Source organism: Apteryx mantelli, chromosome 2, assembly GCF_036417845.1.
Source record: "Apteryx mantelli isolate bAptMan1 chromosome 2, bAptMan1.hap1, whole genome shotgun sequence".
Classification (NCBI taxonomy): domain Eukaryota; kingdom Metazoa; phylum Chordata; class Aves; order Apterygiformes; family Apterygidae; genus Apteryx; species Apteryx mantelli.
The window spans coordinates 165,667,472-165,682,434 of record NC_089979.1 but is presented as its reverse complement, the minus strand read 5'-3'; the positions used below and the strand labels follow the sequence as shown (position 1 = coordinate 165,682,434).

Sequence of the window (14,963 nt, the reverse complement as noted above, 5' to 3'; positions counted from 1 at the left end):
AAGAAGAAGAGTGAGTCTCTAGGTGATATCCTAAGTTCAGAATGTGGGGCATGAGCAGAAAAGTGTGGGAGTCATTGCAGTATATCTGTCAGGTTGACAACTGTTGGCTATTGCAGCTCCATTTGCTCATTAGAGGCAACATTGAGGTCTTCATAGACAAGTCTCTAGCAGTGTTACTAATAAACTGTAAAATGCTGAGGAGGACAATCTGCTTTGTACAATGAAGATTCCCCATTCCAACTGTGTTCCCCAGTTCCACTACTGCCAATGTCTCATTACAGTCATGTTCAGATTTTCTTGCCTACTACATTTCTGTGACGTGGTAAGTTTTTGTGACATGGTCAGTTTTCCAGAAATGGAGATCCCTTGTACATCAGCTTAGAGTCCATAAAAGCTGTAAATGTTGGTGCTTTCACTATCTTTGCATATGCAGGTCAACAGAGATTTCAAAACTAATTTTAGAAAGCTGGAGATGAAATCTTGGGTAGTGTATGGAATCAAGCACTGGCATCCTGCTGTCAAAACAGCAGCCACAGCGACACAGCCTCCTCAGTGAAGTAGTGGAACATATTGCAATACACTGGCTGAGAGGCTGTAATTGCTGTGTTTGACTCTGGGAATATTGCTGTTATTGGCTTTACTGATAGAATATGACCATGATCGGCACGACTGAATCAGCCCTTAAGAGAATATGAAAATGCGTATGGTGTACTGGCTGGCCTAGTGGGAATGAAATCTGTTTTCTGACAGCTAACAACCTGACTGACAGTCTGAGCACTCCTCGATATTTCTGTGTGTTCAGGGAGACCCCTCTTACTTCCTTGCCTGTCTGCTGGGTTGATGGTGAAGCAGAATAATCTACAATAAAGGGAAATCAGCATTTTCAAGATCAAAGAAGAGGCCACAAATTGAAGCATAGAAGTGAATACTGGATGGCATGTTGAAAACTAGGTGTATAATGGTTGTGTTGCCTGTGTCATCATGAATCATATACTGCTCCTTGTTTGCTTGCATGAAGATTAAATCTGTTTGTGCAGTTGCATTATGTGAGTGCAGATGCATACAGAGCACAACTAGTGTAGTAGTCACAAGTTATAACCACGACAAACAATTTATTTGGTGTATCTGCTCTTTAGAATCAAATCAGTAAGGAATGAGAAGTGATAAGAAAACAAAATATCCTGAGCTCTTCAGTATGCCACTTGTCTAAGGAAGTGAAAATTAGCACCATTTTTGTTTCACTAGAAAGAAAAGAAACTGTGCTAATAGTTCTCATTAACTATTGTGTCCCTAGAAAGAAAATTTATCTACTGTTTTCTCCCCAGGCACTCATTGCGTGTTTCTACAATGGATTTTTCCCTCGTGACTCTCCCTTTTTCTCCTTTTTCGTGAGAATCTTTAAGAATAAATAAACTTAATCCAGTCCCTCTCTGTACACAATGCTTTAAAGCAAAGGGCAAGAATTTGCATGACACAAAGCACATTAATCCCAGTTCTCACTGGAAAACCAGGTGGGAAGGAATATTTTTCAGCAAGGTCAATCACCAAAGAAATTACAGAAGGCTCTAGGTAAGATCACTGGCTATTGGTTTCCCTCTTCTCCTTTGTGTATTCTGAAGCTGGTGGACATATATTTTCCATTACTGTCTTTGGTAGAACCTCTGACTGGCATCTCTTTGGTGCCATGCTTTGCTTGACTCTGCTGTGACTCTGCATGTCCCAGTGACTCAGCCCATCATTGAGTCCAGTGTCTGTTCTTTCATCATCTTCTACATGTCGCTTTTGATGCTAAGCAGGGATGCTATGAAGCAGCTATTTGCCACTGTAGAAAGGATTAAGAAGATTGCTCATTAAAAGTTACCATTATTTTATCCAGACTCTTCTGTGCAGAGATATACAAGCACATACAGGAAATTCAGCAAGTCCAGATATGACTGACTGACTGTGAGTGTAGTAAGCACTCCTACCAGTGCATATGTAACTGGTCTAACATCCCCAAGAAATGCTAGACTCACTGACTATATGCTGTGGATTTGTGTATAAACAAGAGCCACTTCGCCAGGAGGCCTGCGGTCAGGCTCTTACTCTCTAATAATACCTCACTCATTAAAACAAGTATTTCTCCTTTAAAAGACTGAGTAATGAACTGTATTCTGTTATTAAAGCATTTATATGAAAATACATTCAGTATGATTGGAAATTTGTTTTAATTAGAACTAATGTTGTAATACAAATGCATTACATGGGAGAAAGAAAGAAGACCTTTGCTTTGGGATATAAATTACTTATGAATACAGAGTTTGGAATGAGACATTCCCAGAAGTCAGATCTACTTGCTGTGTTTGTTTCTGAGAAGCAGTTGATACTGGAGAGGATACAGGACCAGAGAAATTTGGTGTTCAATTTTATCATTCTCTTATACAGATATTCACTTTGTAAGAGATCTTAGGTGGCAACTCATAAACACAGATCACTGGTTCTCAAGGAACTTCTTTGATGTGAGTATTGTATAGGATATCTGCATCTGCTTTGAAAGAGAGCTCCGAGGCACATTTTGTGGTTCCTAATATTCTAAGTGAAGGGGTTACACAACAATACAGAGGTGGAAATGAATGACCTTCATTACACTCAACCTTGATTCACTGATCCTGATTCTGTTTCTTAATACTTCTTTTGTACTATATGAGATTCTGTGTTCAAAGATGGGACCAGTAACCACTTTGCTATCACTTGCATTCATGCATATACCTTTTTCATCAGTAGGATTCATGCAATCCCAGACTGACTATAGAATTGCAAATCGCCCATTTTAGAAACAAGATTTCAAGTGCAAACAAAGCCATTGGGCCTTCAGTGGGACCTTGTTCCATTTACCTGCTGCCTCAGTGCAGATGATAAAGGATAGGGCAAGGCACTCTGAAAGTCTGACAATGAGAAAGAGAAACTCCAAAGAGTTTTCACTGAGTGTTTAACATGAGAATCAGCTAGTGTGAATCCAAAGGAATAGTTAGGTGCCTTTGTCCTAATGATTTGCTGCAGATCACAGGAGCCTTTTCCCACTGGCGAGTACTTGTTGGGGTTGTGCTGAGGCTCTTAATCCTTGGAGGGAAGAGCCCACACTCATGTGGAAAGAACTAAATTGCTCATTTACTGCTGGCAAGATTTTCAAGTTACCATCCTTTTGAAAAGATTACAATGAGCAGGGAAGATGCAGTGCAGAAGCCAGAGGCATTGTGGCCCGATAGAGTTGAAAACATGGTTTGTGATGTTTTGCAGCTCTGCCTCTGTCCTGCCAGGTCACTTTTAGGAAGTCATCCCCACACTTTTTACTTCTGTTCCATATCTGTAAAATGGAAATAGTAATGAAAAGAGCAGAGGAAGAAGCTGGTGGGAAGGGGTGGAGCAATCCTCATATTTGCTTTCTTTTTCAACCAAGAGAAATCTTTGAAGGCAGATTTGATGGCAAATGAGTCTTCTCTCCCTAGTTTTGACACACACACCCCTTTCACCAAGTTCAAGCTATTTCTTTCTGCTGTCAATTTCTCATCTGGAGGGAGATTAGGAAAAGAAGAATCATCTTGCTTTTGGATGGATGACCTTGATTCAAATGTGCCTTTCCCTCTCATGTACTTACGTCTCATGTACTGTGATTCTGTGATAGCCATAATTGTTGTACATTCAAGTACAAGTGTCTCACAATGTTGTGGTTGTTGTCTTCACACCTAAGCTGGTGAGATACGGTGAAGGAGAGGAAGAGTCAGAATGAATAAAACGTGTGGGTGTCTAATGGGCACCATCCTAGAAGTGGAATTCCAGATCTGATTAGGCACCAAAGGTTCCCACTCGGTGGCTGGAGAGTGAGATGTTTGGTACAGACACTCAAAACCAGCCAGCATTCTGCACAGAAAACTTTTCTGTCGATGGCCAAAATGAAATGTCAAATACAGGGGCTTTCAGGGATGTAACTTGGATCCAGCCTCCTAAATCCCACTCAGGCCTAGTTGCAAAAGAGGGAGTAAAAGGTGCGATGAGACATATTTAGCTTTGTGTGGTTAGTAATAATGGACAGAGCAGTGAGGAAAGAAGTCTGATCACCTGTTGACCCTCAGAGGAAGGTCAGGCACAGAAAACTGCAGTCAGTACTTCGTTTTTCCAGTAAGAAGGAGAGGGAAGTTTATGCATTTATTTGCAGATCAGTGGCAGAAATTGAAACTGAGGACCTACCTGTGGCATGGCTCTCCATAGTGACCTGGATGTTACCAGTGAAATTAAAGGTAGGATTAATTCACAAATCAAGTACATTTTCTCCATGTGTGCTAGCCATCTGGGATCTGTTATAATCAGTAGAGATCTGGTCAATATAGTCAATAAAGCTTAGAGAGCAATTCCACTGATCAAGCATAGGGTAGAATTCAGTTCCAAACAGGTGGCTTTTACCATTTTGCAGATTGTAGTGTAGCTAAAACACTAGTGGGCTGAGGCACGATGCTGCTAGATATCACACAGGTCTCCCAGGAGAGCTATGGCTCTCTAGAAGCCAGGTAGATACCCCATGGTACCTAACATAACTTTAGTTGTTAACACATAAGCATCTAGTGCCATCTGAGGTATCCTAAGCTATACTACCAGCCTGTAGTTGCTGCACAGATCTCCACTAGCTCATGTGGCATGTCTGCTAGTGCTGGAAAATGTCTCAAGTACCCAGAGCATCTCAGATGGCCCTTGACATGTGTGGAAACTGAATAGAATCCTTTGTGTGCACCAGAAGGGAAAGCTAAAAGGAGTAGTTTCACAGCTGAGACCAGAGCTATGAAACCTCATTACTGGATCAAAATGCTGGCCATTCCTATTTTATTTGGTTCTGCTGCTCAAGAGGAAGCAGTGAAAAGGTGCAAATAGACCATGAAATTCAATGAAATTGAATGGCATGTGTGGATACAGTGTAACCTGGAGCATCTAGGTCAACTGTTCCTTGTTGCCTTCTGCGCAGACTTTTCTTCTCTGTAAGAAAGGGTATGTTTTAAAAAGTCTTGCTAGCCTTTTCAATGAATCATAGTCAACAGCACTTTTATAACCATGCAGTCCGATGTTTTTATTTGACATCTTATTTTCCTGATGTCTGGGTGTTGAACTAGCACTGAATGACCATGGCAAAGGCCCAATGAGAAATTGGATAAAGGGCAACAAGAAGAGTTGATTATGCAGCTGCTTGTATGTGTCCTTTGGAGATCTTTTTGAATTTCCTTTTTTATTTTAATATTATATTCTCTGAGACACAGTTCAAAATACGCATGGAAAAAAAACAAAAAACAAAGCATTGCTTTTAGGAGTGGAAGAAGGTAGCTTGTACAGCAAAATAGTTTCCTCTCTGAGTGCCCTGTGATGAAAAGGAGTGTTTGCCAAAAACTGAACCTCCCTCTGACATTGCTGCATGTGGTTCTCAGAGCTCCTCAGGATGACATTGAAACTGGACTTGAAATCTCTCAGCTTCAGTGAATTAATCCCTGATTTTCAGTCACATTATGGGAGAAAAGGGGCCTTGGGAAGGGGTCAGGAGTGCTTTTCTTCTCCTAGAGTATGGGTGAACACATCCTGTCCAAAATGCATCCACTTCTGGAATCTTTTCAGAGGTGTTCTTATGTGGCTTCCCCAGCCTTCCTGCCCCAGGAGTGGGGAAATATAGTTAGCTTGTTCCTGTTTCAGGTTCTTCCTGTGCATAACTGTTTGGGAGACCCCGGGAGCCAATGTTGAGGCTTTGTGTGCCAGCCCTCCCTGACTTGTGAGAAAAGATGCTTAAGTCTGATTCAGCTTTTCAGCCCTGAAGAATGCAGAAGTTTTATTGTTCTATAGGAAGACTCTAGAAAATCAATATCTCCAGGAAAATTTCTTCTAGTTTACAGTGGGATAAAGGGAAGGGAGCAGAGCAATAACTTTACCATGCCATTCTACCAGATGGAGCAATAAAGACCTAAATTGTTCTGCCCATTTCTGAATGCATCATTTAATTGCTTTTCAGAAGACCATACTTACATTAAGATTTATCTTGTGATGCCTTTCTCATACCTGTATGAAACCATTATCAACAAGTATTTTGAAAAAACATTTGTCTCTATATGTGTTTATGTGCTTTATTTCTCCTCTCCTTGGCAGACTGTTCTAGTTTTCAGTCATCACAGAAGTGGGATACATTGGTTTGCCTTGTGAATGATCTGGTCTATTAACCCTTTCTTAAATCTGTGAATTTGCTAGCCTTTTTAAAGTTCAGTATAGAGTGTTCATTTCTCTCTTTTATTTTGGTCCCTATCAGGAAATGCCTACAGAGAATGCCTGGGAAATGGGACATGGGCTTCCAAGATAAACTACTCTCAGTGCGAGCCTATTTTGGATGACAAGGTCTGTATTTTTCCCTTTGTTCTTCTCAGTGTCATTTTTCAGCATACATGGATGCAAAGCTAAGCTTAAGGTTAACATACTAATTTGGGATTTCTGAGCTGTATTTCATTTTTGTTTCTGCAACAAACCCTCCCTGTGACTTCAGGCAAGTCCCTTATCCCCTCTTCATATCCCTTCTTCACGTGTTTTCTAGAAAAGAAAGGATGCTTTATTACACTGTCCCTGATGATGTATGTTTATGTAGATCCTTCCTAGTTTTGTATAGAGCCTATAGCTCCTACAGTAAATGTTAGTAATAATAACAATGAGACCAAAAGCTTCCTTGGCACAGAAATAACAGCTCTCACCAGCTGATTCCACTCCATACCTACCAGTTCTAAGGTCTTATCAACATCTGGCCTTTCCAGATCTCAATATAATTTTCCCTTCAGCAAATAGGTAAAGGGATAGCAGCAGAAAAATACATAAAAGCAGGTGTGGGTCCCAGTTGTCTTTAAAAGATTGAGCCAGCCCTGCATTGTACAGGAGTTTACAGAATGAAGTTAGCATATAGGGCTAAGCTCCTTCAGAAAGGCTGCCAGCAATTATGTGAAGTCCTTTTCTTCTCAGATTGCTCGCCTTTTCTTGGATGCATCATAGACATTCAGCCTTAAACAGTTTAAACTTCCAGGCTTTTTAGGCCATGTTTCTGTCTTCTTTCCCCTTCTCCTATTTGGAGTGCTGTGGTGGAACATAAAAAGTATATAGGCTTTGTGCTGTCTCTCTGCCAGGAGTGACTTTCCCTCTGAGAATCAGGGTAGTGCCCAGCAGTTCAGGCCTATTTATGTTTCAGGTTTTTTTCCACTCTTTCTGTTGTTGGAGTTGTGCCAGGTCCATTGCAAACAGAGAGGAGGAAGAAAAGATCCATCCTACTTATGGTTCCTTGCAGAATTAATGAGGATTTAGGTCTCAGGAACTATCTGGAATAGGGCTGCACCCAGAAATGTCATGATGTGTTTTGGCTGTGGCTCAGCGTCCATCCCATAGGACCCATGTTGTTGTTGAATGTGGGCTTTGACAAATGAATGAGAGAACAGATAACTACACACCAGCTGCTGAGGGATGCCCACTCTTACCCACTGGCTAGGCCATTTGGTGGTAGCTTCCCCCTCAATTGCTAGAGGCTTCTAGAAAGGAAGAAGAAATGCACCACTACCTGACTGCAGTCCAGAGGAACTGATACACATTCAAGGTGTTCCAGCCTAAAGGGGTAGCTCCCATGCAGTTTTAGCTGATCTAAGTTGGGACCACCCCAGTTCAGCCCCTCCTTACATTTCTTTCCCACTGAAAATGAAAAACTTCAGGTTTTTTTGCTAGGTCAATTTTCAGTTGAATCAGTTCCCTGAACCATCCTTTTGCATTATTGCAGGAGTGCTAGGGCCAGCACAAGCAAGAGGAGTGAAAGCGTGACCACGGTTGAGAGGGTTGTCAGACCTTGGTAGCTCGGAGTGAGATAGGTTTACACTTCTGTGAAACCACCCTCTTAACAATGAGCAAGAGCAGGGGTGTGTAGCAGCTGGTGGTGGGTTAGGGTTAGGCTGGTGTGGGAAACCTGACCTGATGGAGCCCCACCAGCTCGGGAAAATACTGCTGTATTTTAATGGAGCTCATTATCTGTTTGTCTGCGTGACTTCAACAGTTGCTATCTCTGCACAGACAAATACAGACAAATTTTATTTTAAGGGGTTTGGAGAAGTGTTGTGACTAGAGGACAGGATCATTTCCTTTGCTCTGTTTTTGCTTTTAAAAACTTTGCAGCTATGGTAATAGCTTAAAACTTCTTAAACAGCATGTTCCTTAAACAGGAAAGTGCAGATGTTCCCCCCATACATACAACCATCCTTGTTTGCAAAAGCTTAAAAATTCATTTGGTAGTTCTTTAAAGATTTGTGTCAAGCTTTACAGATGTTAGCATTTGTGAATAATTTTAAAATCTCTACATAATGCTCAGTGTTACAGATGAATACTCAGGTTACTTTGTGATCTCAAAAAAAAAAAAAAAATCCCTCATTCCCCCATGGATTTCCGTAATCCTCCATTTTGATTAAAGGTGAGATGTAAGCACACATGTGGGTCTATTGTTATTTATTGATAGATCCCAGCAGATGCCGTGCACCAGCCCCACTCAACTACTTTCTGTGGTTTTTGTTTGTTTTTAATGCAGAAAAAAACACAATTTTCAAGCTTAGCTACTTACATCCAGAGTGCTAAGGAAGTACATGGTTTAACTTCAAATGCAGTGATAGGTACATGAGCATGGGAACAGGAGTTTTCAAGGTCAACACAGTGTCAATTGCTACATTCTTTATGAGGGAGTGTTGGTAACATAGCAAGGGAAATTGCAATTTTTTATGAGCTGTGGGTTAGTCTCTGAGGATGTAAGCTCCTGTAGCACACACTCACTGATGGATTATATTAATACATCGATGCTTAACTTGGTGGTCATGAGCTGTGGCTACAGGACAGTACCTGAGAAAACCATGATCGGGGGTTGCTATGCTCCTAGATATACACTTCAGGTGGGATTTTCTTGCCCTACAAGTAGATGTAGTTTAGTTTGACATGCCGCAGTGTGTTCCCAGGAGTCTGGCAGATGTGACACAAGGCTTTTGGGAGAACTGTGTCATTCTGTAGCAGCAATTCGACATCAGTCACCACAGGAACCGCAGAGTCTCCTGAGCGAACCTCAAGGGGCATGCCTGTGTGTGCACAGCTGTTTCCAGCCCTTGGTTCAGACGTTGGTTCAGATGTTTGGTAGATACCCAAATGTAGGTGTCTTAATCTTGGATGGAATCCCACCCTCTGCATGGTAGTTTAGCTCCTATTTCAGGCACAGGAATCAGACACAAAAATCTTTATACTGGATGGCGTAATGTGTAATAAATGAAAAGCTTCCACTCAGCCTACAAGTGTCCGTTTCAAAGAGACCTTCATTGCATCTGGCACAAATCTGTGCTCTTCTTAGAAGATGAATGTGTCTCAGGCAGCAAAGAATATATCTCAGCCTCCATAAAGAGCTATAAATTAGGAACTTTGGGTTTGCCTTTGTGGCCTATGGCAGCTGGATGTGAATTTGGCTCTGTTACTGTTTTGAGGCGGCTTGAAGATGTGTAGCCACGTTAGCACCATGCTGGGCCTGAGTTAATGTTTCCTGCTCAGGAACAAGTCATATTAGCCACAGCTACACAGCTTCCAGCTGGCTCAGAACAGGAAAGCAGTGAACTCAGAGGGAGATGAGAGAGCTCCCACTTGCAAGCAAAAGCACGAGGAAATACTGCCTCCTCCCTCCACTTGGAGGTAGTGAAAGTCTGCTTTGACCTTTCATCAGCTTGCATGGTGCTTGGTTGAGGTAAGATTCACCTTGGCTGATCTTTAATTGTCTAAAAGTTACACATTTAGTCCAAACTAGTCATCCAGTTTTCCTCTACAGTCAAGAGAAAGATATAGAGGCCTCTTCAAGGAGTGATTTATCGCTATACTGAACATTTTGCAAGAAGTGGACTTGCACAGTGCTTGTCTCCTTTTCCTGACTGCCAAGGAGTCACAGACAGTCAACTTTGCCCAGTCACTGAAATTTTAGGGAGTTTGTTAGGTGAGAAGGTACCCTTATTTTGGATGTCAGGAAAGAGAGAAGGAAGGAGGAGGACTCTCCAAGAAAGGAGAACTAGCAGAAGCCAAAGAAGGCCTGTTTTTATTGGGGCAGCACCTTGGATAACAACGATGCTTCCCAGTAGCTTCCAATAGTCTTTGGAGAGGAGATACAGTGTCTTTAGGCTGGACTGGTGATGAGGAGCAAGAAGAAATCTAAATTGGGACCGAACTGGCAATAGAGTACAGAGCCTCATAGTGAGCTCAGGAAGACATGTGTTGTAAAACCTGGCAGGCCCCATTAGAGGGAGAACAATCCTTGTCGTCTTGAGAGGGACAGTCTTTGTCTGGTCCTAAGTCCAAGTCATTAGCTGCTTTGGTTCGGACAGATTAGGAGTCCCATTCTAGCTAAAACAAAGGAAAAGTTCCCCTGGAAAGAATGGCTCCTGCAGTAGTCTGGCTGTAAGGAACCCAGTGTGCCTTCATGTACAAAGCTGGTACAGATAAAGACAAGAGGCTCCTCTTCCTCAGTTTACCCAGTAGAAGGTGGCTGGAAGATAATGCTGCACTATCTGATATAACATGACTGCCATGGATAATGTATGACATGGAAGAAGACTCTGATGATGGTACTGCTGTGGTCTGGAAAGCACAGCTAGCAGAATGTCCTGATCATCTCCTCCTCTAGCTCCTTTCTAATGTAAAGACCTTCCTCCTCATCCAGGAATAGGATTTGAATTTGCACTGTAGTGAAGTGAAACATCTTCCTGGAAGCAGAGGAATACTAGGTAGCGGTAGAAGGTTGTTACCTCTTAAATGCATCTGCCTTCAAGAGAGTGGGACAGAACAGAGTTATGCAAGTATTTCACATGAACTGAGCTTTGGCCAACACATGGCTGATTCTGGGCACGTGGTTTTTCAGCCCTGGAGGTGTTGTCTCCAATTTTACCAGAGATGCAGATTGCATATAAACTGGTGGGAAGTGATCTTGCCACCCTGTCAGCTCAGTTTTTTATAGACACTGAGGCAGTGCTTATTTGTGTGATATTTGAATTTGCCTTCAGGAAATGTTGTTAGTGTCAGTGTTATCTGAATTATTAACTGAACTTGCAAATTTCACTTCAGAAGGAATTTAAATGGTTAAGATTTAGGACCAGAGCACCTACACCGGGTAACGAATCCCCGATTTGGGACAACATCAGCAACAGAAAAAAAGGTTGTGCCTGTTCTTCCTTCAGCTCCAGTGCTTCAAAGAGGAGCTTGATCACATTTTTTCCAATTAATTTTCTTCTCTTCCAAACTGTAACCTCTTAAAACTTGAGTGAAATTGAAATAATGGTTAGGAGCCAAAGGAGAGAGCTGAAGGGTCAGATTCAAAGAGCAGGCTTCTTGGCTGGGAGAAACACTGTCATCTTCTTTTAGAAGATTTCTAGCACTGCACCAATACTTAAGTGGGAAAGAAGATAAGCAAGCCAGTGTTCTGGGACGCTGGCTGAATAGCACAACATTGCATTACAGGTAGGCACTTCAGTTCAAGCTATAACAGTGTGTATTCCTCCCTTTTTAATGACCTGATGACTTTAGAATACTTTGTAAAGTTCAATGTCTTGTTTTTCGGTTCTCCTCAAGGCTATTCAGAAATGGTCCTGGGCAGAGGGAAGTTTATTTTCAGGGATTTTATAATAGACATAAGAATACCTTATATGGTTGAGTTCTGTCCAGAAACAGCACATTGCTCCATGGGCTGAAGATATAGGCAGGTTTTATCATGAAAATGATTCCAAAAGGGCTCACTTGCTCCCTAGCAAAATGCTGGAAGATGCTACCTTCCTATAACAATGGAGCAGATATTAACTACAGCTGCTAGTTGAAGTTTCATCCAAACATTTATTCACTGACAAATTTCTTTGACTGAAATAAAATGTTAAGGGAAATTATTATAAAAAAGAAACAAAAGAAGTTCAACCCAAATTAGAAAAGTGATGACATCTGCATGATTTTGGTTTTCTATTTTTGTCATGAGGGAGGAGATTTAGGTATTTATTTTTCAAAGGCCTTTCTTATTCTTTTTTTTTTCTTTTATTTTCTCTTTATATCTTTTCTCTTCTGAGGGAGGAGAACATCCCAAAGTGGGGGAAAGATCTTCTTAACCTGAAAGGAAACAAATACCAAACTCGAAAAAAAAATCTGTTTTCAGGGGGTTTGTTCTCTAAGTAGAAAACCTCTGTCAATTTTTAACCAGATTCAGTATATATTTTTCTACTTTTTCCTCTCCATCAGGCAAAGAGTGGAGCTGCTTCTGTTTTTCTGTAGCCGGCAGCAGCCCACAAAAAAAGAATCTTCCATTTACTTCTGGAAAATAAGTCAGTTAGGCTGAGGTCTTACAAACCCAGGTCAACTTTTGACCTCATCACTAAATTCACTGATTTAGGTGGGAGCACTTTTGTGCTTTATTCTTTGTTTGCAGGATCAATGACCTACTAACAATCCCCGCAGCATCCTAGAAAATAGACACCAGTATAAGTTTCACCACATACTTGGATCACTGTTTAAAACAACAGATCTCCAGTCTTTCAGGCTTTCTTAAAACTGAGGGATTCTACTAGATTCTAGCTCTTTCAGTCTGCATTGGTTCTGCCCTTAACTGGAAAGACAAGCATCTTGGTTTGCAAGGAAAGTACCTCAGAAAAAATGCTGCCCCTATAGAAGAGGCCTATTATTTATTCTTATTGACAACTGATTCATTTTCGTATGAAAACCAATCTCTTTGAATAGGATAGTAGCATAACCTGGCTCATTAAGACCATCTAGACTCCTAACAAAGAGATGTTTTGCATCATATTGGGACTGTGGAAAGATCATCTCCTGTGTCTTTGGTAGCCTTGTTACCTTTAAACTACAATGTTTTAAAATAGAATATTGAAGAAAGTAACAAATACTGAGGAAACTGCAGGAAAAAAAAACCCTTTCTGCGGAGATCTGTAAGAAACTGTGGACAAATACCAAACTGAAATGAAACCAAACATGCACTCTGTGTCTGGCCAGCATGCTTGGCTAATATATAAGCATCAGCACTAGGGTTATTATATCATTTTAAAGTCAAGAAAAGTAATTACTGTTTCCTAAACTGATTAACTGTTCCTTAATGTCAGTGCTCAGAGAGTCATGCTGATTTAATCATGTTATCTCTTTACCTCCAGAGGAAGTATGCGCTCCATTACAAGATTGCTCTCATCATAAACTACCTGGGGCACTGTATATCAGTAGGGGCCCTTATAGTTGCCTTTATGCTTTTCTTGTGCTTGAGGTGAGTAATCTGTTTGCATGCTTCTAACTTGGTTGGGCGTGTGACACTTATTATCGGGTTACTCGAGCCTTCTAACAACGCTGTCCGGATTGTATATGGCCTTGAAAAATGATCATGGTGTTTATGCTCCCAAGCATGTACATGATTTCATTGATGGATGCAGTGGATGAGCTGTAATGATGGCTTCTGTGCTTAGGACCCAGAACCTATTTGTATTCAGGAAGAAAACTGTGCATGATTTATTGATGCAGTAAAAACCCTGTGAGCACACAGAGTGCTTCATTAAGGGAAGCTGGGATTTGAGTGTGTCAAGTTTCAAGTTTTGGGGGTAAGTTTTCTTTTTCTAAGGCTGTGCATGATAACACAAGGCATTTTGCATTCCCTGACAGATAAATGCCAGATCTAGACCCAGGGAGGGGGAATGTAATCTTTCCACTGTACTTTCACTTAACTCCAATTCTTGTCCCATTGAAGAACTTAGAAATTTGTTTAAATAAAGACTAAGTGAGTAAGAGCTTTATCTCCACAAGTGGTCATGAGATGAGGGATACAAGTCATTGAAACTACATGAAATTCCTCTCTTCCCTGGTTCAGTGGTACAGAAGAGAGTTTGTGTGTCAGGTCACATGGATATTACAGTGAAAACAAAGCTTGGAAAGAAGATAGGGCTGCAGGGGGAAAAGAAAGGACGGTAGAGAAGGACATTGAGTGGAAGTTAATAGGCATCAGTCACTATCGTATGTTTTTTACATGTGTATGGAGGCTGAATCATAGGAATATTTTTTAATAATAATGGCCTGGTCAGAGTATTTCTGTATGATTTGTGCTGTCTTGTCTAGGAACATTCAGCTTGAACTTGGACTCAAATGCGCTATGTGCTCTGGAACAATTATCCTTGAGACAAATGTTGTAATTATAGCAGAGCAGAAAGAGGTTGAGGAGGGCCCATAGGATTGCAACATGATGATAGACAATGGTTTCAGTAAAAGAATTACTGCTTTCCTAGAATTGAACATCTCTGTGAAGGCTTATGCTAAGCTTTTCTCTTAAGCAGTCCTAACGAGAGGGTCTTTCTTATCAACAACAGGAATTTTCTTTCATTCCAGCATCTCTAAGCAGAATAATCTACACTAATAAGGGGGAAAAAAGCTTGGAACGTTCAGTGGGAACATTTCAGATCTGTGATTTTAAATTCCAGTTTCTACCTTTTTACTGTGCATATACTGCTAATTCCCATCGTGCTTGGAGCCCTGAATTAATTTGCACTGAATAAAGAATACAGATTATTCATTGTAACTATATTCCCTGCTTTGATGCTGAATCTTTTATAAATGCTTAAGTAAATAAAGCAGAAACAATTAGATAATATGGTATAAATGTATCTATCTTTTAACATTGAAGTAGCCTATTTAATCTCTTTTAAGTTCTTTTTCCGATATATGAACTCTGACTTCAAGGTTTAAGTTTTGCAGTCAATTTCAGCATTAAAAATGAGTGCAGCATTTAGGTAGTTCCCTGTACATGCCCTGAATTAAGATATTCCATTTTCAAGATGCACACTGTACCATACAGAACAAATCTAGTGTCCTGACATAACTGCCAGCCAGCATAAGCCAGCATGAGCTACCTCAGTCTC

The 14,963-nt window shown here is 40.9% G+C and overlaps 1 protein-coding gene across 3 annotated transcripts in view; it reads left to right on the top strand.

The window, feature by feature from the left end:
- CRHR2 (corticotropin releasing hormone receptor 2) overlaps positions 1-14,963 on the top strand; it is a 163,112-nt gene that overhangs the window by 80,640 nt on the left and 67,509 nt on the right. For all 3 annotated transcript variants that reach the window (XM_067292538.1, XM_067292536.1, XM_067292537.1), the window contains 2 exons: positions 6,308-6,393; positions 13,221-13,327. In XM_067292538.1, coding sequence (XP_067148639.1) covers positions 6,308-6,393; positions 13,221-13,327 — 193 coding nt within the window. The remainder of the gene's footprint in view (positions 1-6,307; positions 6,394-13,220; positions 13,328-14,963) is intronic.